The 24,517-nt window shown below is 44.3% G+C and overlaps 1 protein-coding gene across 1 annotated transcript; it reads right to left on the minus strand.

Moving 5' to 3' along the window:
* Nucleotides 1-348: 348 nt before the first annotated feature.
* Nucleotides 349-21,272, minus strand: LOC103301151 (zinc finger protein 791-like). The gene is made up of 7 exons (XM_054718345.1): nucleotides 21,160-21,272; nucleotides 7,455-7,581; nucleotides 6,991-7,063; nucleotides 5,262-6,169; nucleotides 4,395-5,009; nucleotides 3,856-4,088; nucleotides 349-447 (listed from the first exon to the last, which is right to left on the minus strand). Exons 1-7 carry the CDS (start codon nucleotides 21,160-21,162, stop codon nucleotides 349-351), a joined length of 2,058 nt encoding a protein of 685 aa, XP_054574320.1. The 5' UTR covers nucleotides 21,163-21,272.
* Between the last annotated feature and the right edge of the window lie 3,245 nt (nucleotides 21,273-24,517).

Below are 24,517 nucleotides of genomic sequence, written 5' to 3' on the forward strand. Positions count from 1 at the left end.
TCCCCAGTAGGAAGTGTGCAAGAGGCAGCTGATCAATGATTCTCTCTCACTGATGTTTCTAACTCTTTATCCCTCTCCCTTCCTCTCTGTAAAAAAATCAATTATATACATATATATATATATATATATATATATATATATATATATATATATATATACATATATATATATATATATATATATAAATTTTTTTTTAAAGCATGAGAATGAAAGATTGGGGTTGGGAGAGAGAAATCTGCGTTTGACTGGAACCACTTAAAATAAACTCAGGGATTGAAGGAAGGAATATTTTCTCACACATAGAAACTAATGATTTCAGGTAATGACTGTTCTGACCAAGAAAGCTGCTTAGATGGCATCGTTTTCTTTGAGCTTCCAAATCTGGAGGAGCAGTTGTCCAACTGAGCTGTGACTGGCTGCAAGTTGGGGGAAGGGCTTCTCTTGCACCTGGAATTAAAAGGTCAGGAGACTTGCAGGACTCATAGGCCACCATCTAAGTGAGGACTGAGATTTCCGGGGCATCCACTTCTCACTGCAGAGCCCAGCATCCTGAAGAAACCCACCTCATTCAGTCCTTCATTCAGGGCCCACTGGCAGTTGAAGCAGCTCTGGCAGGACTCCCAGCAGAAATCAACTATCCCATCTGTCTGGATGACCTGAGAGAGCCTGTCACCATTGTAAGTGGACACATCTGTCACTCCTGCATCCAGCAGTCCTAGGTTGGTCTGCAGGACAGGTTCCCTTGCCCTGTGTGCCGTCATCCATGCGAAGAGATGCATGTGAGGAGCAACACCCAGCAGGAAGGACGGTTGATATCACCAAGCTCCTCCAGATCCCCAGGGGCAAGAAGAGCCAGGAAGAGAGGTGCTTGTGGGACAAGCACAGGTACTGAACTTCTTCTGTGAGGAGGACATACAGCTGTAGTGTCCACTCTGCACTCAGCCCCCTGACCATCAGGTGAGGCCCATGCAGGAAGCTGCCTCTCATCATAGGCAAAGGCTCAGCAGTTACATTGAGCCCCAAAAGAAGCAGGTGGCAGATGTTCAGAAATTAATAAGTATTCAAAGCAAAAAAACTCTTAGAACTGAGAGAGAAGGTGGAAAACCTAAGGCTGGAGTTACTCTCTGAATTTGAGCACCTGAGGCAGTTTTTAGAACATGATCAAGAAGCAGATCTTTCAAGATTAGCTGAAGATAAGGCTATTGAAAAGAAACTCAGCAATAATATAACTGCATTTTCAAAGTACAATTCCACATCCAAAGACCTACTAAGTAAGATAGTAGAGTGCACTCCGCTGACGGAAGTGGAAAGGAGGTTTATTTATCTTCCACAACTTCCATTTCATGCTCCTTCTCCTCTATCCTGAATGAGCTTTCTGGAATGCCCCACAAATACACTCTTATTTCCTTTTAGAATCCAACTCATCTTTCAAGATCCCAGCCAAACAAAACTTGTTCTCTGTAAAAGTTGTCCAGACAAGTCTTCTCCTTCTACTTGAAAACTCCTATGAAACATACTACCCTTAGTATTTAGTTGCAATATTTCCTATGCTGCCTTGTCTTATTTTGCATGACTACATTGAAGGGGTTGGGCCTACAATACAGTGTCTTCTGTCTCCCATCTGATGTTCAATAAATACATGTCTACATTAAATACACTTTCCAATGGATCTGACAGGAAATATAATAAATCCATACAAGTATCACCCCATCATTTTCTAATTCACATCTGCAAGTGAAAGGGGAAGGGAAGATGCCTCCCGAAGACAAATCATTTCATTTCCTACCTGTAGAACATATCTCTTGTTTTTGCCCACACCATATCTTTTCTCTCTTCTTTTGTGATAATGACTCTATTTTCGTTGGGGACCCACCATCTACCTCTGCATTAAGTCTCAATGGGAACATCTTTCAATACTCTTCCCCCTCCTCTGGCCTAGGGGTGGTCATGGGACTAAAGAGATCTGGGCAATTCAACTCTGTGGGCAGTAGAGCCAAGGGAGACCCTGGTTAACATGGATCCATTCCAGGGCAGACCCTGACAGGACTTGAGCTGCCCTTGTGGGTCCTTTCAGAGGCCTGTGTTCATCTGCCCCATTTCAGAGAAATGCCTGCCTTCCTTAAGTTAGACAGAGTTGGTTTCACTGCTTGCAAACAATAAACCTTAACTAAAAATCCTTCACCTTTTTGAAGTCATTGACGTGTCTGAGCCTATGGCATGGCAAATCATTTTTAGCTTTTTACTGAATGGTAGAATTCATATCCATAAGATACCAAAGCAGGCAATTTGCTCAGATTGAGAGTGATTTAGCTGTGTAATTGTTGCTACAGATCCTAGAACTTTGTGGTAGCTTAGCATCAACCAAGGTTTTAAGAAAAAATAATAATAAAAAAGAACTTACTACATGCATTTTTGTATGTCTCAATTTACTTATTCATTTTATTTCCATACATTGTCAGTTCATGAATCTCACCCTTAAAAATTTAGAAACATTCAAATTGTCTTTAAAGTTTATTTCATTCTCTCAGAGACATTTTCTATTTATCTTCCATGACTAAAAATCTATTTTTATTGATTTCAGAGATGAAGTGAGATGGAGAGATAGAAACATCAATGATGAGAATTATTGATCTGCTGCCTCCTGCACACCCCCAACCCAGGCATGTGCTCTAGACCAGAATTAAACCTAGTACCCTTCTGTCCCCAGGCCAATGCTCTCTCTATCCACTGAGCCAAACCAGCCAGGGCCACATTATCTTTCAATATGAGTCTCAAATCTACTTCCAAGTAAAAATGGAGGAATTTTTAGTCTTATTAGGAATTGTTTGGTCATTATTTACTCAAGATTAATTTAACAATGGTAAATTTTTAAAAAAATATTTTTTATTGACTTCAAAGAGGGAGAGAGAAACATCAGTGATGAGGGAGAATCATTAATTGGCTGCCTTCTGCACATCCACTACTGGGAGGTGGGGGTGGGGAGAATCGAGCCTGCAACCCAGGCATGTGCCCTTGGCTGGAATCGAACCTGGGATGCTTTCGTCCGCAGGCCAACGCTCTATGCACTGAGCAAAAATGGCTAGGGATCCATGATAACTATTTACTATCTAAGCTCTTGTAGGGCTGGAACTGTGTTTCATGTCCTGCCTGATGGACCTCATTCAGTGATAAGATCACAGTAATATTTCTATTAATTTATTAATCCAAATTAGTGCTTTAATGTCTCTCAACTTTGCATTTTTCATGGTCACTCATTTTATTTTGTGCCAGCAGGGTAACTCAGTTAAATCTAGGCACAAATATGTTTCCCCTAAAATGTTGTAATATACTTAGGAAAAGATTTTTTGCAATTATGCTACCACTCTGTACACTGTAAAATAGGGCACTGTACTCAAGTAATCTGCTTTGGACCCATCTAAGAAAGGAGACTCAAAAATCCTTTCATTCCTACCAGGCACGCCTAAATTCAAAACATCCCATTGTTTTTCTCCAAAGCTGGTTTCCTGGTGATGATAGCCACAGGTCTGCCCGTGGGACATTGGTGGCTGGCCTGCCTATTGTAGCCGCTCCGGTCTCACAGCCCTTCAGAGCCAAGGCAGGAGACCCGAAAGAAGGGGAGATTCACCCCATGTGCCCAGGCAGGATAGAGAGGAACCCTGCAGCCAGGACGGAGCCAGGACTGAGAGGCCAGGAGCATGTCAGGTGAAACGCTCAGTTCCTGGAGCAGATGTGCACTGCACATGGGTTGGGTACCTCCCTGGGCCCGGGAATCCCAGCAGCCACCACCCAGCAGCCCACCCCACTGACACCTGGGAAAATAAGGCAGAAGCTGGCTGGATGGGGACCCCACCCCACCCTGGTGCCTCCTCCTACAACCCCAGGCCCCAGGCCGGCTCCTCTCATGAAGATTATTTCTATCATGTCTTCTTTTATGTCTTCCAAGATGTGTGATACAAACTGAAGGTTTCCCACATTGCTTACATCATAAGGTTTTTCCCCAGTATGCGTTCTTCCATGCTTTCTAAGAGACTTGGGAAAACTGAAAGCTTTACCACAATCCTTACATTCATAGAGTTTTTCCCCACTGTGTGTACTTAAATGTCTGGGTGTGTGCAGGAGGCGAACAATTGATGTGTTTCTGTTCACATCAACATTGCTCTTTGTCTAATTTCCACTCTCTCAAACAAAAAAATATCCTCAGGTGAGGATAAAAAGAGACAAAGAATTAAGATTCTTTTTCTACAATCTTTATATGATAGGGCTTATTTTCAGTGTGAGTTCTTTCATTCATTATGATTTCTCTGCACTAAGAGTATTTTTGTGAAATTGAAGGGAACTGGAATGAATAAAGTTTTCTCCACATGGCTTACATTCATAGGGTTTTTCCTTATTATGAGTTCTTTCATGACATCGGAGGGAAGTTGAATAAGAGAAAGCTTTACCACAATGGTTACATTCATAGGGTTTTTCCCCAGTATGCATTCTTTCATGATTTCTAAGGAAAGAGGGATAAAGGAATGTTTTACCACATTCATTGCATTCATGAGGCTTCTTTCCATAATGAGTTTTTTCATGTTCTCTAAGACATTTGGTAGAAAAGAAAGCTTTCTCACATTCCTTACATTCATAGATTTTCTCCCCAGTGTGCATTCTTTCATGATTTCGAAGAGAAGCAGAATACCTGAAAGTTTTCCTACATTGCTTACATTCATAGGGTTTCTCCCCAGTATGCATTTTTTCATGATTTCTAAGAGATGTGGAAAAACTAAAATGCTTACCACATTGCTGACATACATAGGGCTTTTTCCCAGTGTGTATTCTTTCATGACTTCGACAGGACTTTGGATACCTGAAGGCTTTTCCACATTGCTTACATTGATACGGTTTTTCCCCAGTATGAGTTCTTTCATGATCTCGGAGGGAATCTGGATAAGAGAAACCTTTAGCACAATGCTCACATTCATAGGGTTTTACCCCAGTATGAATTCTTGCATGACGTTGGAGGTCACCTAGATCAAAGAAAGTTTTGCCACAATGCTCACATTTATAGGGTTTTCCCCCAGTATGAATTCTTTCATGACGTCGGAGGGAAGATCGAATATTGAAATCTTTACCACATTGATTACATTTATAGGGTTTTGTCCCAATATGGGCTCTTCCATGTTTTCTCAGGGCATAGTGATGATGGAATGTTTTACCACATTCCTTACATTCATGAATCTTCTTTCCATCATGTCTTCTTTTATGTCTAGCAAGAGAGCTGGGAGAACTGAAGGCTTTCCCACATTGATTACATTCATAGGGTTTTTCCCCAGTATGAGTTCTTTTATGATATTGGAGGGAAGTTGAATAAGAAAAAACTTTACCACAAAGCTTACATTCAAAGGGCTTTTCCCCAGTATGAGTTCTTTCATGAATTCTAAGGAAAGAGGGATAAGAAAATGTTTTACCACATTCCTTACATTCATGAGGCTTCTTTCTGTCATGACTTCTTTTATGTGTTTCAAGAGAGCTGAGCCAACTGAAAACTTTCCCACATTCCTTATATTCATAAGGTTTCTCACCAGGATGTGTTCTTTCATGATTTCTTAGACAAGTGGAACTGAAAGCTTTACCAGATTTCTTACATTGATAGGGCTTTTCTCCATTGTATGTTCTTTCATTTTCTTGAGAGTACTTGGGAGAATGGAAAGCTTTGCCACATTGTTTACTTTGATATGGATTCTCTCCACTATGAGTGTTTTTATGAAGTTTAAAGTAAATGAGACGACTAAAGGCTTTCCCACATTGCTTAGACTCAGATGGTTTCCCAACAATATGCATCCTTTCATGATTTCTAAGGGAAGCTGAATAGTGGAAAGCTTTCCCACTGGGGCTGCCTGCATGTCTTTGAATATGTTGGTGATGCTTGAAAGCTTTCTCAGGTTCCTTACATTTATAAGGGTTTTCTTCATATTCCTGACACAGGTATAGGTTGGGTCCAATGTGAGAGCTCAGGTGGTTATTCAAGGATAAATAACCCATGAAGATTTGCCTACACAACCTAGATTTATGTTGTTTTATTTCAGTAGGAGTTTCCTTCTTTTCATTATAATTTGGAATCTGGCTGAAGTTTTCTCTGCATTGACTACCATCCTTCCTTGTATAGAGTCTCTCTACCATATGACTGCTGTAAAAATAAGAAGCATATTATTAATACTGTTAATGATTTAATATTTATTAATAGCATGATAATGACATTTTTAGTTTTCAAAGAAAGTCCCAGGTTTCTGTACATTTTGATTTTTGAAAGTGGATTTCCTAAAATTTCTGAAAAAGGCTGAATCACAGATATTATGAAAACACTTATATTCATTAATGGTACTTCTGTATATTGTTTCCAAGTGTCCTTATTTTTTGTACACTAAATATTAGGTCATAGTTCAGAAGAAAACATTTTGATGAGATTATTCTAAGAGTCCATAAATTTAAAACTAGGCTGATACAATTGTATTACCTGTTTTTAAGAATGTTTTGTGGCTCAGTGGTTCAGCATGGACCCACCCTTCAGGGAGTTGCCAGTTCAATGCCCCAAAAGAAACCATGGCCAGACTGCAGACTTTTTAATCCCAGTACAGGGCATGCAGGAGGTAGCCAATTGATGTTTATATTTCTCCCTCTCACCTCCATATATGAAAATCAATAAAACATATTTTCACACCATCGGCATGGCTCAGTGGTTGAGTGCTGACCTCTGAACCAGGAGGTCACAGTTTGATTCTCAGGGAACATGCCCAAGTTCTGGGCTTGATTCTGAGTGTGGGACATGTAGGAGGCAGCTGTCAATAATCCCCTCTCATCATTGATGTTCGTCTCTCTTTCTCCTTCTCCCTACCTCTCTGAAATAAATTTTCAAAATTAAATATATAAATAAATAAAAGAAATATATAAAAACATATTCAAAAAAACACAAAGGTGCTCTTAATGCTTTCTCATGTCAATGCGACTTACCTAAGACTCATCCCATGATTTTCATACTGATCTTCACTGTCATGGCCTTCACATTTTTCTTCTAAAATACATGCTAGAAAAATAATTATAAATTATTAAATAATATTAAAAATGGTTAGGTTTTAGGTACACAATGATCTGTGATCATTCCTAATTTAATTTCCAATGTATACCCTTTCTATATTTCAGTTCTTGAAACAGCAAGAACTAGTTTTCTATTTGACTAAGTAACAAGTTGTTGCAGGCCACAGTTACTATGTGGTGGACCATCAATCTATGGACTTGGAGGTCACAGGTCAATTCCCAGTAGGCCTGGTTTGTAGGCTAGATCCCCGGTGTGAGGTGCACAGGAGGTAGCCAATCATGAGTCTCTCTCATCATTGATTTTTTCTCTTGTTCTCTCCCTCTCCTTCCTCTCTAAAATCAATAAAAATATATTAACAAAGATAATTTGATATAACTACCTACTGATGCCAGGTTCCAGAAGGTTTCCAGCATCACATCTGCATAGAGTTTCTTCTGGGTGGGATCCAGGAAAGCCCACTCCTCCATGGTGAACTCCACATTAACATCCTCAAAGGCCACTGAGTCCTAAAACATCCCACATATGCATATAGGAGAATGGGTGAGACAGACAGCACTGGAGATCTATACATAACTCATAAGAAGTTCACATTGGCCCTAAAGTGTTTCGCTCAATAGATAGAGTGTCGGCCTGCAGAGTGAAGGGTCCCAGGTTTGATTCCCGTCAAGGGCATGTACCTTGGTTGTGGACACATCCCCAGTAGGGAGTGTGCAGGAGGCAGGTGATTGATGTTTCTCTCTCATCAGTGTTTCCCTCTCTCCCTCCCTTCCTCTCTGTAAAAAATCAATAAAATATATTTTTTTAAAAAGATGTTCACATAGGACATGTGGTCCCCAATATTCACTCTATGACTTGATTGTAAGACTATGTGTTCCTCATGAACACATGGAATTTATTGATACGATTATATTGTAATCACTTCAAGTCTTCATTGCTTTCTAATGTCAGGGTAAAGAGCACCTTGAATAACTTCTACATTAATAAATTAAAATACTTCTATTTTAAGTCCATCAATTCCTTGTGAGAAGACTCATCTCCATTATAACCACCATTTGATGCAGCAGTCCATGAAGCATACTGTCATGTCTGCATAAAGTTTTAATGACTATTGTAGGGAACACCTGAGCCAAGGGTCGTCAGCTGAGTCAGCAAAGCCATATCCTGTAGACATACCTTGCCAAAGGCAGGGATGTCCTCAGTCCTGACCTTTAGCTCAGGCGCCAGGGGGTGGGTGTAATTATCTAAGTTCAGCCAGGTGCCAGGTGGGGATGCAATTATCAGGGTCCAGTCAGGCCTGATGATTACGGGAAGCCACAAGAATGAAGAATTGCCCCTTGATCTTTTACAATGACTCCACATAATTTCCTTTGTCTTAAATTGTAGTAAAACATTCTGGTATCCTGCTGTGTATAATAAACGCACTGCACTAGCTCTGGGTCACTGTCTCTCCATCCAAGAACAGTGTCCCACCTGTCCCAGTTCTCCCTACTGTCTCTGTGTGTGTCTCTTTCTTTTTCACAACAACCAGTAGCCCCTACTCAGGACTCATCCACTCTCTAGCTGTGCTGGTTGTGGCCAAGAGAGAACACTCATAATTATAAAGACAATAAGGGCCTGGTAGCTTTCTCTTCTATTCTCATCACCAAACAGGAGAGGCCAGGCAGTGTGTGGAAATTCAACTTTGAAAAGAATGTACTTGGCCATATTGTCAGATTATTGAATGTACTTGGCCAGATTCTTAGAAGTAGTCATATACACCTGAATGAATGAAAATATTCTTGTGGAGGAGTATGAATGATCATTTGTTTTTATAATATTTGTTAGTAACTCAGTTTGACCTTCTTTTGCCTCTCTCATTTCATAGAGATAGGACATCGGAGTTAGATCTCAGGCATGAGCCAGACAGGACAACTTAGCTCTCTATAAAAGTCCTCTACTCATGAGCCTGAGGGTTATTTCATACTGATTTTTAGGACACATAGACAAGTATATTGAAATCGTAAGATCACATTCAAAAGAAGTCTTTCCGGTGGAATTGTAACACTGTAACTGGGGCGTGAACCTTTAGGAACAATTTAAGACTTGGCATGTACAAGGGCCTGTATTGAAATCTGCAATATTTTCATGTTGAAGTGGCACATGATTCCAATATACATAAGGGGTGTTAGGGGTACTGAAAATATCAGGCAGAAAACTGTAAAATGTGTCTAAACACTATGTTCTACACCTGAAACTAATACAAAATAAAATTAAAAGAAAACTGTAATTGTAATGTAAACTATGAACAGCAGCATATACGGTGTTTATGAAGAGGAAAAATTGAAATCATTAAAATCTCCATACTACGCAAAGCAATCTATAGATTCAATGCAATTCCTATCAAGATACCAATGGTGTATTTCACATAACTAGAACAAATATTCAATAATTTTATATGGAACCACAAAACACCCTGAATAGCAACAGCAATCTTAAGGAAGAACAAATGTGAATGAATCAGACTACCTAATATCTAACTGTACTACAGGCCATAGTAATCAAAACAGCATGGTCCAGGCATAAAAACAGCATAGAAATCACTGGAACGAAACAGAGAGCCCAGAAATAAACCCTGCCTTTATGGTTACGGAATACTTGACAAAGGAGGCAAAAATACATAATAAAGTAAAGATGAGAAGGCTAAAAGTCTAATTCCAATGTAACCATGATATTTGGGGTCGGGGGGAAGGGGCGCTAGCAATCTGAATCCATGCCAGCCAGCCCAGTGTACATTCTTGATAACCTATAATTAAGTCACTATCTCTTTCCCAGAAACTTATCTTGCAGAACCTGTTACAGAGGCCATAAAACTGTGAACAGTGCACTGCCCCAGAGGGAGGGTTATTAACACTGGCACCAGGCCAGACAATAAGATATGGCTTGGAGACCAGCCTGCGAAAAGGACCGGAAGCATAATCCATACATGTGGGACAAAGACCCCAGGAAGATATAAAAGAGAAGCCCCCTGCATGTTACTTTATTCAGATTTGGAAAGTTATTCCCTAAGTCCGCTGGTGTAAATACACAGTATCACTTCTTTTCTCTAAGGTGACTCTGGTTTTTCTCTGGTCTTCTGAAACAATGATAGTATATTCAATAAATGACCCTGGGAAAATACAAAAAAAGAAGAAGAAACTAAAACAGCATCTTACACCATACACAAGAAAAAAAGACTTAAAGGTTAAATTCAAAACAATAAAAAGCCTAGTTGAAAAAACTGGCAATAAAATTGTGCACATTTCACCTGGCAATACTTCTACTGATATGTCTCCCTCAGAAAGAGAAAAAAAAAAGAAAAAAGAAACAAATGGTACTGCATCAAACTAAAAGGAAACCATCAACAAAATAAAAAGGCAAACAACCAAATGGGAGAACATATTCACCAATGAAACCTCTGGTAAGGGGTTATTACCCAAAATTTAAAAAGAATTTACACGAGGAGAAAACAAGATGGCGGCATAGCTAAACACCTGAACTTGCTGCCTCGCACAACCACTTCAAAACTACAACTAAAAACCAAAACAGCCGAAACCGGTTTGGCTCAGTGGATAGAGCGTCAGCCTGGGGACTGAAAGGTCCCAGGTTTGATTCCGGACAAGGGCATGTACCTTGGTTGCGGGCACATCCTCAGTAGAAGGTGTGCAGGAGGCAGCTGATCGATGTTTCTCTCTCATCGTTTTTTCTATCTCTCTATCTCTCTCCCTTCCTCTCTGTAAAAAATCAATAAAATGTAAGAAAACAAAAAACAAAGACAAAACGGACATCATCCAGAACCACAGGAAGGCTGGCTGAGTGGAAATTCTACAACTAGAAGGAAAGAGAAAAGCACACTGAGACTCAGAAGACGTGCGGAAGTAAAGTGCAGAGGTACCGAGGCATGCATGGGGGGAAAGGGCTGGCAACTGAGTATGCGATTGTCTTTTTCAATCGGGAGGGAGACAAAAGCTCCCAACTGCTCTGAACTCCACTTCCAGGTGAGACTCTGGAGACCCAGACTCATGCGGGGAGAAAGTGGACTCTCTGGCATAGAGCGGGACTTGAGGGTGGCTTTCTTTCAGAGGTGCTTGCAGCAGTTAAAGCAGGACACTGAGACCCGGGCCTCTTAGGGCAGGGCTGAGGATCAGCCATAGCTGTTTGCTCCGCCCTGAGTCTCCGCCCCATCCAAGCTGAGCGCAGAGGCCTTTGCATATGAATGGCCTGGCCCTTTGCATTCTAAAATTACCTAACAAACTGCAACTGAGTCAGAGAGACCCAGAACATCCAAAGGAAGGCCCAAGGCCCCACAGCAGCTTGCATTGCTTCACAGCTGGGCCTCATGTGGGCACCTCCAAACCCCAAACAAAGAAGAGGAATCTGCAGATCTCTCCGTAGCTCCTGCTGGGTGGCCTCAGGCAGAGGCTAAATTAGCACCTCCTTGGAGATCCAACAGCCAGTGTACCCAGGGGTCAGAGTGGGACCATCAAGATTACAACTCCTCATATCCATAAGGGACACACTCAGGGGGCAGACTCAGTGAGCACCAAAGCCGCACTGAACCAAGTTTTACCCTATAGGGTGTCTCAAACACAGAAGTGCTCCCATCATAGACACAGCTGATACTCACAGCCAATTGGCCTGGAGGTCAATTCCTCCCAATGATACCAACAACAATCAAGGCTTAACTATAACAAGACTGTGCACACAGCCCACAAAAGTGGGTGCACCAAGAGTGTTCACCTCAGGTAACTGGGGAGGCTGAGCCACTGGGCCCTATAGGACACATAGCACACAAAGCCACTCTATGAATACAGGGAAGCAGCCAAAATGTGAAGACAAAGAAACAGGTCACAAATGATAGAAATGGAGGAAAGCAAGGACTGGATATAGAGTTCAAAACCACAGTTATAAGGTTTTTCCAGAATTTTCTAGAAAAGGCCAAAAAAGTTAGTGAGACCCTCAAGGATATGAAAAAGGACCAACTAAAATTAAGCATATACTGACTGAAATAAATAATAATATACAGAGATCCAACAGCAGTCTAGAGCAGTGATGGGCAACCTTTTGAGCTTGGTGTGTCAAACTTCGCCAAAAAACTGAGCATAACTCGGGTAGTGTGTCACTTTGAGAAAAAAAACTAACTCCAAGACTCAAGTTGCAAATGTTTCATCCTCAGGAGGAACAAATGTTTCATCCTCGGCATGCGGCCGCCTCAGTGGCCGCGTGTCATCAGAAATGGCTACGCGTGTCAGTAGGTTCGCCATCATTGGTCAAGAGGATCACAAGAATCAACTCAAAGATTTGAAATACGAAGAAGCAAAAAAACAGCCAACCGGAAAAGAAAAAAGAATCCAAAAATAGAAGCCTACCAATATCCGAATTATGGGGGTGCCAGAAGAAGAGAGAGGGCAAGATATTGAAAACCTATTTGAAGAAATAATGACTGAAAACTTCCCCTACCTGGTGAAAGAAATAGACTTACAAGTCCAGGAAGCACAGAGACCCCCAAACAAAAGGAATCCAAAGAGGACCACACCAAGACACATTATAATAAAATGCCAAGAGCAAAAGACAGAGAGAATATTAAAAGCAGCAACAGAAAAACAGTTAGTTACCTACAAGGGAGCACCCATATGACTGTCAGCTGATTTCTCAACAGAAACTATGCAGGCCAGAAGGGAGTGGCAAGAAATATTCAAAGTGATGAATAGCAAGAGCCTACAACCAAGATGACTCTACCCAGCAAAGCTATCATTGAAGCACCTGGGCCAGGGAGGAGCCCACAGCTGAGGTATGTGCTGCTGACCGGAATCAGTCCACAAGCCAATGCTCCATCCATTAAGCCAAACTGGCTAAAGGCTACATAATGTTATAATAGTTGTCACAACAATTATAATAAAAATTCAATCATGTTACCATTTTTAATGTCCATGTTCTCTAAAGACATGCCACCCCAAAAAATGATCTAAAAATAAAAAAATGTGACTGGTAGGTGTGGCTCAGTGGTTGAGTGTTGACCCATGAACCAGGTCCTGGTTACCAAGAGATCATGGTTAGATTCCCAGTCAGGACACAACTGAGTTTTGGGTTTGATTCCCAGTAAGAGACATGCAGGAGGAAGCCAATCAATGATTCTTTCTCATCATTGATGTCTCTATCTCTCTCTCCCTCTCCCTTCCTCTCTGAAATCAATAAAAATATATTTAAAAGAATAAAAATGTGCCTGACCCAGTGGGTTTGGATCAGTGGATAGAGCTTCTGCCTGGGAAACAAAGGGTTCTGGGATGGATTCAGTCAAGGGCATGTACCTTGGTTGAAGGATCCTCACCGGCCGGGGACTTGGTCAGCGGTCCTGAAGGAGGCAACCAATTGAAGTGTTTTTCTCTGTCTTCCCCTCTATCTCCCACTCTCTCTAAAAATCAATGGAAAAATAACCTTGGATGAAGATTTTTTTTAAAAAGTGCCTGAAGTCCTAAGTATATTCATTTTACATCTAGAGGTTTTCTTGCCAAAAAGGATAAAAAAAACATACAAACTATTTGCTTTCACAAATTTCCTTGCTTTTTTCATCTTGTATCTTTATCTCTTGTTGTTTTCCTACCTTGTATTTTCAAACAACTGACATTTTCATTCTCAAGGAAACTAGAATGAAAGGGTTTCCCTAATCAGTGGATAAAGGGTCTGAAGGAAAGAAACACATACATTGGATTCAGCTCAGATGAGCAGCCAGCTTCCCACAGGACAGAACGAAAGCCACGTTCAGAAGGTTCCACATCCTAGACTCTCCTGGCTGAGACAGAACCCCTGGAGTGTCACAGTCCCTAAGGGAGCAGAGGAGGGACACCTGAGCAGCCACCCCAGGAATGAAATCTGGGACCTCCCATACTCTCCCCTCCCTGGGGAATAATGGAAATGTGCTGGGCAGTTAGACAGACATGAGCAGAGCAAGGAGAATGGGCCAGGGGCAGAAGGTCATGCCTAGCAGCAGACAACTGTAGGCTGGGACCTCATCCCCAGGGTGACCTTTCATCCCGTAGCATATTGCTGGCCATGCAGTTTAGACCCCAGACCTTTCCCCCTAGAAATAACCTCTAGGCCACACTTCTATTTTAGCTGCAGGCCCAGAAAAGCAGCAAAACCAGAAAAGCAATGCCAGGGCTGACCTCAGGACCAGCTGCATTGAATGATGACCTGGGCCCTGGCCTCAACCAATCAATCGGTGCAGACCCAGACTTGAAGGGGCACATCTGGAAAGCTGCTGAATATTCTGAGATTTCCCCCGGGACCTCCCTTAAAATCTCCACCCTTAAAACCTTTAGGACAGAGAACCCATCTTGCTCTCCTTCCTGGGAGCATGTCCCAACCTCTCTTCACTCACCCATCCCCAGGCCTGTAACAGCTACCTTTCTCACATCTAAGAGCCAGGGGCCCTTCCATTACCTCTATAACTTGTTTCCTAAGCCCATGCCTTCTAAGAATTTCTTCTTCTACCTCTGTGATTTCCCAAATAAATGTTCTCTTATAGTTTGAGTCTTGGCTCTGAATTCATTCCCAGCCAGAATTCAAGCCCCTCTGCTGCTGAACCCAGATCCGGTCCAACCTCTTGGGTCTAACACGAGGTGCTGCTCCCACCATGCCACCGCCAACAGACGTGCTTCCTCTCAGGCTTCAGCTCACAACGAGGGGGGTGCTCAGCTGGATTCAGTGTAAGGTTCTGACCCAAATGAACTCCCAATATCACCATCCCTAACCCAGGTCACACCCTCCTGACTTTCCCAGATTTTCTCAATGTGCACCCACACCCTGGATGTAAAACTTCAACCGATGCCTAGGAACAGGCCCAGGGAGACCTCAACTAAAACCTCAGAAGGGGCATCACCCCCTCCCGCAGGTGCACTAGTTCCCCAGCTCTCCAGGGCTGTAGCCTCTCTCACTGTAAAGGCTACAGCCCTACCTGCTCACAACCACCTTCCATGGTGGTTGTGAGCAGGTAGGACACCTGCAGGGGGAGGCTCCCCAGGAAGGTCAGTGGGCCTTCAGGTACTTCCCTTGGCAGGTTCAAGGGCGTGGGGGGCTTCCTTAGCTTAAAGCACCTGGCCTCAGGCCTATGCTCCCCCCTGACATGGCTCTGGGCCACCACTGATGTTTCAAGCGACACAAAGCCAGTGTTGGAACAATCAGCAAACTGGCTTAAACCCAGTGTTCATGTGTAAAGAAGGTATTAAAATGGTAAGGCACTTTGCTAGCTCAACAAGAAAATCCACAAGTATCAATTATTGCATTTCAAAATAAAGATGCTAATTTATTATTGTTCCCATGGCAAGAATTTCTTTTAAAAACTATTAATTATACTTCAACACCTCCAGTCTAAGCTCTAAAAATCCATTTGACTCAGTCAAAATAATGGAACTTGTAATATTCCTACCCACTGGGAAGAAACCAGCCAAACAATAATTTAATACATGCAATGTAACAATAAAATATGTTATTTCTCTGAGAGGCACTTGTGTTGAGAATACTTGAAAATATTTTATACTTTGTTTTAAGTTGCAAAGATTGCATACATTTTTATTAATTGAAAACCTGAGACTAAAATAAAGTGAATAAATATTTAAAGATAACAAAACTTGGGGAAAAGCAGGGCTGATGTACAACATCCAGAAAGATACCCAAGAGCAACCACCCAAAGGACTTCTCATAGGATTTCTGTTTCTCTCTCTCTCTCTCTCTCTCTCTCTCTCTCTCTCTCTCTCTCTCACACACACACACACACACACACACACACACACACACAAAACACTTTTTAAAAACAGCCATTCATTGACTCAGGGAAAATAATAATTAAAATTTTGCATCTGTTCTATTGAAAAAGGGGACAACAGGCGTACAATGAATCATCGAAAGCAAAATTAATGTAGTCATGAGCCACATAATAACATATGGTCAACAACAGACCCCATTTAGGATAGTAGACCCATAAGATTAAAATGGATTTGCAATAACAAATAAAATCCTCAGGAATAAATTTAACCAAGGAGGTAAAAGACCTGTACTGAGAAAATTATAATACACTGAAGAAACATACTGGAGAAGATACAAATAAATGGAAGGAAATATTATACTCATGGATAAGAAGAATTAACATCATTAAAATGTCCATACTACCCAAGGGGATCTATAGATTCAGTGCAATTCCTATCAAAACACCAATGACGTTTTTCACAGGACTAGAACAAATAATTCAAAATGTTGCCCTAGCTGGTTTGGCTCAGTGGATAGAGGGTCAGCCTATGGACTGAAGGGTCCTGAGTTGGATTCCGGTTAGGGGGCACATGCCTGGGTTGCAGGCTTGATCCCCAGTGCGTGGCATGCAGGAGGCAGCCGATTGATGATTATCTCTTATCATTGATCTTTCTGTCTCTCTCTCCTTCTCCCTTCCTGAGAGCAATAAAAATATATTTTTAAAATTAGTATTAATTCAAAATTTTATATGAAACCACAAAAGACCCCAAATAGCTATAGCTATATGACGAAGAAGAACAAAGTCAGAGATAACTGGTATCAAACTGTACTACAAAGCTATCATAATCAAACCAGCATGGTATCAGCATAAAAACAGACATATGGACCAATGAGAGAGAACAGAAAGCCCACAAATAAATCCACACTTATACGGTAAATTAATATATGACAAAGAAGACAAGTACACACAATGGAGTAAAGACAGCCTATTCAATAAATGCTGTTGAGAAAATTGGAAAATACATGCAAAAAAAAAAATGAATCCTAGACGAGGTTCTTACACCACATACACAAGAATGACCTCAAATGGATTAATGACCTAAATGTAAAACTTCTACAGTAAAATCTCTTAATATTTCTCTTAACAATAGTTTTCTGACATGTCTCTTTGAGAAAGGCAAATAAACAAATAAGACCATCTCAAACTAAAAAGATGTTGCAGGGCAAAGGAAACCATCAACAGAATGAAAAGACATCTGACAGAATGGGAAAACATATTCGGCAATGACCTATCTATAATAATAAAAGCCTAAGCAACCATCGCAACTGAACGGATGACCAAGCAGGCTGTGTGGGGCGAATAGGACGGCAGGGGGGTTAGTGAGGGGTGACCAAACGACTGAACAAGCAGGCTGCATGGGACAACCAGGCCAGCAAGGGCATTAGTGAGGAGCGACCAAATGACTGAGAAGCAGGCTGTGTGGGGCAACCAGGCCCGCAGGAGGGGCAGTTGGGGGCACCCAGTGGCAGGGGCGGGGCAGTGAGGGGTGAGCAGGCCAGCAGAGGGGGGCAGTGAGGGGTGACCAGGTTGGCGGGGGGTGGGGGCAGTTGGAGGTAAACAGGCTGACAGAGGGGACAGTAAGGGGCAACCAGGCTGGCGGGGGGCAGTTAGAGGATACCAGGTCGGCAGGGGGAGGGTAGTTGTGGGTGACCAGATCGGCAGGGGGGCGGTTGGGGGTGACCAGGCCAGCAGGGGGGGGGGCAGTTAGAGGCGATGAGACAGGCTGGCAGGTGAGCAGTTAGGAACCAGTGGTCCCAGATTGTGAGAGGGATGTCCGACTGCCGGTTTAGGCCTGATGCCCAGGATCTGGCCTAAACCAGCAGTCAGACATCACCCAAGGGGTCCTGGATTGGAGAGGGTGAAGGCTGGGCTGAGGGACACCTCCCCTCCAGTGCACAAATTTCGTGCACTGGGCCTCTAGTATACTAATCAAAGAGGAATATGTAAATTGTCTAGGACGCCGTCACAGTAACAACCAAAGAGCAGGCTGTGTGGGGCAAACAGGCCCGCAGGGGGGCAGTTGGGGGAAACCAGGCTGACGAAGGTGGGGCAGTTGGGGGCGACCAGGTCTGCTCAGGGGGCAGCTGGGGGTGACTTGGCCCGTGGATGGGGTTAGTTGGGGGCAACCAGGCCGACCGGGGGGGGGGGGGAGTGAGGGGGCGATGAAGCCAGCAAGGGGGGGGGCAGTTGTGGGTGATCAAGCTGGCAGGGGGGGAGCAGTTAGGGGCAAACAGGCCAGCAGAAGGGGACAGTTAGGGGCAACATGGCTAGCAGGAGGGTGCAATAAGGAGCGACCAGGTCAGTAGGGGCATGGGGGGACAGTTGGGAGAAACCAGGCCGGCAGATGGGGGCAGTTGGGGGCAACCAGGCTGACAGTGGGCCAGTTGGGGGTGACTAGGTTGGCACGGGGGGCAGTTAGGGACAACCAGGCTTGCAGGCAGAGGCAGTTAGGGGTGATGGGGCTGGCAAGGGGGCAGTTAGGGGTGATCAGGAAGGCAGGCAGGTGAGCAGTTAGGAGCCAGCAGTCCCAGATTGTGAGAGGGTGCCAGCAGTCTGACATCCCCCAAGGGGTCCCAGATTGGAGAGGGTGCGGGTGGGGCTGAGGGGACCCAGCCCTGCCGTGCAAGAATTTCATGCACTGGGCCTGTAGTACATCTGATAAGGGGTTAATATCCAAAAGTTATAAAGAATTCATATAAGTCAACACCAACAACACAAACAATCCAATTAAAAACATGGACAGAGGACCTGAATCTCCAAAGAGGACGTACATTACAGATGGCCAACAGACATATGAAAAGATGTTCGGTATCACTGTTCATCAGAAAAATACAAATTAAAACTACAACTGTTTCCATTGGTTGGAGCATCATTCCTAAAAGGGTGCAGGTTCAATTATAGTCAGGGCACATACCCTGGTTGTGGGTTGGATTCCCAGTTGATGGTACAGGAAGCAATTGATTTCTTTCTTTCTCTCTTTTTCTCTCTCTCTCATCAATAAACAAATTCTCAGTTGAGGATTACAAGGAAAAAAACACAATGAGCCATCAACTCACAACTGCCAGAATGGCTATCATCATAAATCAACAAACAACAAGTGCTGGTGAGGATGTGGAGAAAAGGGAATCTTTATGCTGGTGAGAATGAAGATTGCTGTAACTATAAAACCGGCACTCAAACATCCCCCAAGGGGGTCCATGATTAGAAAGGGTTCAGGCCAGGCTGAAGACCACCCCCACCCCATGCACAAATTTCACGCACCAGGCCTCTGGTGTATATATATATATATATATATATATATATATATATATATATATATATATATGAAATCATTATGAGGTACACCTTAAATTAAAATAATGTTGTATATCAATTGTATCTTAATGAAAAATGAAATGCCTGCCCTAGATGGTTTGGCACAAGGGATATAGCATCAGCGTGTGGAATGATGGGTCCCACCTTCAATTCTGGCCAAGAGCACATCCCTGGGTGGTGGACTCGATCCCCAGTAGGGGGCATGCAGAAGGCAGCCAATCAATGATTCTCTCTCATCATTGATCTTTCTATCGCTCTCTCCCTCTCCCTTCCTTTCTAAAATCAATAAACTATATTTTTAAAAAACAAATAAATAAAAAATAAAATCCCTTCTATAAAAATAGATTACAGTGAATTTGAAAAACTGCAATCACCTAGTGACGTCATACCCATCACAATGTCATCGGGAAATGCATTGCTCAGATGCTTATGATGATGCTGGTGTAAACAAGCTTCCTGTGCGGCCAGTCCTGTGAAAGTCCAGCACATACAGTTACGGTCACTACATAGAAACCTGATGATGAGAAACTGGTTCCTGTATTTGCTATACTATCCTCTTTATCTTTGTGAGCTTTCTACTTAGTGACAGAAAACTTTGCTGTGAAGCAGTATGCTGTTTGATGCGGGCAGCAGCCTCAGAGGTCTTGTGCTGACTGTGCCTTTTGATTGCATCACTGCCTCCTGGGCTTGATTGAATCTGTGTTTTGTACATTTCCTGGCCTAAGTGTACAGTGTGATAAAGTCTACAGTCGTGCACAGTAACGTCCTAGGCCTTCATATTCACTCACCAATCACTGACTCCTGCAGAGCAGCCTCCAGTCCTGTAGCCCATTCAGGGTCAGTGCCCACACGGATGTACCATTTTCTACCTTGCACACCGCATTTTTACTGCACCTTTTCATAAATGCTTACTACCACTGCATTACAACTGCCTACAGTATTCAGTACAGCAGCATGTTGTACAGGTTTGCTGCCTAGGACCCACAGGCTACACCATATGGCCTAGGTGTGTAGTAGGAAACACCATGCAGGTGTGTGTAAGAGAACTGAAAACAACAAAACTGCCTCAAGATGGACTCCCCAGGTTCAGGGGTGCATGACTGTATGTAACTGCAGTTTCACCTCTCCCAGGAGTAAAATTTTAACCCAGTCACTCTGCAACTTGCTGTTCAACACTAATCTGTCTAAAAGCCTCCTGCTGTTCCTTCCCCTAAGGAAGGTGACCCTGTCTGAAGCAATCCCCTCTTTTCTTTTACTAATAAACTGTCAAAGCCACTTCTTTCTGCCTATTGTAAACGCCTTCCATTTTGAACAGCTCCTCTGCGATTCTCTTTACTAGATGGGATGCGGCCTGATTCGTGAATGCGGAATTAAGCCACTTAAATCTTCTAACTTACTCAGCTGAATTTTGTTTTTAACCGTTTGAAAAGCACCACAAAACAAACAGCTGATAAAGATGCTGTGACTCAGAGAAGGAAAGTTGGGGTTTAGTGTTGGGGGGGGAGAGACTGGAAATGCAGAGCTAGGCCTGGGGGACAGAGGGTGGACTTGAGAGCCTGCTCCACAAACATCAAAACTCAGGAGAAAACGGGATCCTTCTGGGGAGAAAGGAGGGACAGGGACCCACAGACCACAGCTCCTCCCAGGCACGAACCGCGGAGACCGAGTCCCCACTGACCCTCCCCGTGGTCACCGCACCAACTGCGGAGCCGCGGGATGTGGGTGCAGAGCTGCCCAGACTCGCTCCGCAGCCGAAGGCCCTGCCGCGGGGACAAACCGGACCCCGGGTCCCGGCTGGGCCCACACTGCGAGCCCGAGGGGCCTGCGGTTTCAGCGGAGCCCCCGGGCGCCTGGGGTCCGCAGGCCCCGGACCTGACCGAGGAGAGACGGTCCCGCCCCGGCGGCTCCACCCGCCCCTCCTCCCCGTCTCCGCGCCCGGCCGCACACTCACCATTTCCGGTTTCCTGGGCCCCCTGAGTCCCGCCTGCGGCTCCCACCACCTCACAGACCGCAGCTCCACAGATGAGGACAGAACAAGGGAGATGTGATCCCAGTGCAGCTGAAGCAAAGGGAACAGCTGGGTTGTGGCAGAGCTTAGCCCTAAGCGCCCGCCTCCACCGCTACTAAGAGAACGCACACTTCGCAGACATCGCCCTCTGGCGACTGAGGTGCGCAGGCCTGAGCCCAAAGCAGTCACAACTCCTGTCCAGGGACGTTTGCACTGAGAGGCATCGCTGAGAGTCCCCCAGGAAACAGTGTTCCTTCCTTGCAAACACACACACTGAAAAGGCACCTAATGAATCTGGCTCCATTTCGATCTTTCTTGACAACTGGAGTCTGCCGTGTGCATTTGCCAAAAAGGTGCACAGGCTCAGGGACCAGGGATGCCTTAGGGTGGTGTCCTTCCAGAACTATAGCCAGATTCCCAGAAAGAACATTGAGACCAGAAACAAGCCATCGTGTCCAGCGCTAAAAGTGACTTCTGTGTATTTAGAATGGTTACCTTCAGAAAATGTTTTTCACATGAAAAAATGTGTTCCCGCTGGTGATTCAGTCACGGTCCTCTGAGGTCATGAGCCACCCCTTACTTGTGGTTATCTTGTGGGCAGTTCCACAGACCCACGCAGAGCAAGGAGATGGGCCAGGCACAGAGGTCACCAGGGTGGAGAGCCCAGGTGTCCAGCAATGGGCAGTCAATTGTAAGGTGGGACCTTGTCCCCAGGGTGACTTTTCCTCCTCTAGCTCCAGGCCCAGATAAGCAACAAAATGCCAGAGCTGACATCAGGACCAGCTGCATTGAATAACGACCCCTGCCCTGGTGCCAGCCAATCCATCAGTGGAGGCCACATCCCTGAATGGACACACCTGGAAAGCTACAGAATATTCCATTCAGCTCTTCCCCTGGGACCTCCCCTGAAATCTCCACCCTAAAACCTTTAGGAAGAGGACCCAGTGCTCTCTCCCTCCCTGGAGCACACTGTACCTTTCCCTTCCCTTCCATCTCCTCCTCCCCCAGGCAGGTTACCATTAGTGATACCGAATTTTTGGACTGGAACTGGATTCTTTGTCCGCCAGAATCGAAGAATGAATCCACGGACAGAAAGGGGTATAGTAAAAGTGGAGATTTATTGAAAAAACTAGAGGCCCAGTGCACGAAATTTGTGCACGGAGGGGGGTTGTCCCTCAGCCCAGCCTGTACCCTCTCCAATATGGGACCCCTCAAGGGATGTCGGACATCCCTCTCACAATCCAGGACTGCTGGCTCCCAACTGCTTGCCTGCCTGCCTTCCTGATTGCCCCTAACCGCTTCTGTCTGCCAGCCTGATCACCCCCTAACCACTCTGCTGCCAGCCTGTTTGCCCCCAACTTCCCTCCTCTGCCAGCCTGGTCACCCCTAACTGCCCTCTCCTGCAGGGTTGATCACCTCCAACTGCCCTCCCTTGCAGGCCTGGTCCTTCTCAACTGCCCTCCCTTGCAGGCCAGGTGCCTCCCAACTGCCCTCTCCTGCTGGCCATCTTGTGTCCACATGGGGGCAGGATCTTTGACCACATGGGGGCAGCTATATTGTGTGTTGCAGTGATGATCAATCTGCATAGTACTCTTTTATTAGATAGGATAGAGGCCTGGTACAGGGGTGGGGGCCAGCTGGTTTGCCCTGAAGGGTGTCCCAGATCAGGTGGGGGTTCCCTTGGGGCATGGGGCGGCCTGGGCGAGGGGCCTGTGGTGGTTTGCAGGCCGGCCACGCCCCCTGGCAACCCAAGCGGAGGCCCTGGTATCTGGAATTTATTTTCCTTCTACAATTGAAACTTTGTAGCCTGGAGCAGAGCCAAGCCTGGGGCTCCCTCCGAGGCAGGCAGCCATTTGTGTTGGGGTTATAATTGAAACTTTGTTGCCTTAAGGGGGTGGGCCTGGCCAGGGTGTGCGGAAAGCTTTGCTTCCCCTGTTGCCGCCGGCCACCCTGGCCTGCTCTCTCAAGCTCCATTCTGCCGCCATTTGTTTGAATTTGTTTACCTTCTATAATTGAAACTTTGTAGTTTGAGTGGAGGCTTAGGCCTGGCAAGGGCAGGCAGAAAGCTTGGCTTCCTCTGTTACCTAGGAAACCTTGCTCTCTGTGGCTTTAGCCATCTTGGTTTGGGTTAATTTGCATGCTCACTCTGATTGGATGGTGGGTGTGGCTTGTGGGCGTGGTTTGTGGGTATGTCGGAGGTATGGTCAATTTGCATATTTGACTATTATTAGGTAGGATAAGTACAGACTCCCACGTGGGGAAAGGGAAAGAGTCCCACAGAATCGACTCCCAAGTAGGGAGGTGGAAAGGGTCCCACTTTGTTCCTTTCCCTATGGCTTATAAAGGCTGCAGATCCTGGTGTCTTGATATTACAATCAAAAGAGAAGATGCAAGTGGGTTACATGAAATCCACTGGTGATAGATTAGGGAGCTGGGAGAAAGCAAAGCAGGGAAACCCCTGAGATAGGATGAAAAGCAAAAATATATATATATATTACATAGCTGGGTACAGGGTAGTTAATAGTTAATGGTTAACGTGATAACAATAACAATGAGAGGAGTTATGGTCTCAGTCCTGCTGCATTGGTTGTGCACTGAGGGGTCTGAAATGGGGGAGTTACCCCGACATTGCCAAGGTATACTATCTTCTATGCAAAAGAAAGTGGACAGTGTAGGAAAGGGAAACATTGAGTTTTGTCAAGGGAGATCCTAGCCTGGGACATGACTATCTGCCATAAACTGCTTCTAGTTAAAATAATTTAATTTCAGACTACCGGGGTTCTTGTCCCAGCTTTACAAAGGGTTCAGCAATCTGGAGAAAGGAGCTGCATGTAGATTCAATAAGGAGTCCATAGAGGAAAGATAGTTTTGAAACACATTGGGGGTCAGATGAGCTTCAGCTAAAGGAGCTAAAGACTACCTCTTGACTCAGGATCCCATGCTTTTTATTAGCACAATTTGTCCTAAGGCAAGATGGAGATGATACACTTTAAAGGGTAGGGTTTCAAAGGGTAGGGTTTACAGAAGCATTGTCAGATTGGGGAATAGCCTACAGCTGTTCAGGTGTTTGGCCAACAGGAGGCAATAACATGCAGATTAAAATGCTGTCTGGCAGTTAACAATATATACAAATCTTTAGGTTTGGGGAAATGTCCTGAAACCATTTTCCAACAGGCCATAACATATGTGACTCAGCCCTTGTTGAGTCCCCAAGTCTTATCAACCTTTTGATAAAACTCTTGCAATTATGACATGCTGAAATTGGCTCCCGGCATCAGACCATCCTTTGTGGTTATTCTAG

The sequence above is a fragment of the Eptesicus fuscus genome, chromosome 6 (assembly GCF_027574615.1).
Source record: "Eptesicus fuscus isolate TK198812 chromosome 6, DD_ASM_mEF_20220401, whole genome shotgun sequence".
Taxonomy (NCBI): Eukaryota; Metazoa; Chordata; class Mammalia; order Chiroptera; family Vespertilionidae; genus Eptesicus; species Eptesicus fuscus.

Bases quoted from the DNA above. Each gene is read 5' to 3' on its own strand.
- LOC103301151 (XM_054718345.1), bottom strand. The intron at 7,064-7,454 runs GTAGTTATATCA...TTATTTTTCTAG, and splicing joins CTGGAACCTGGCATCAGTAG to CATGTATTTTAGAAGAAAAA. The intron at 5,010-5,261 runs GCTCTCTTGCTA...TCTTTGATCTAG, and splicing joins GAAAGCCTTCAGTTCTCCCA to GTGACCTCCAACGTCATGCA.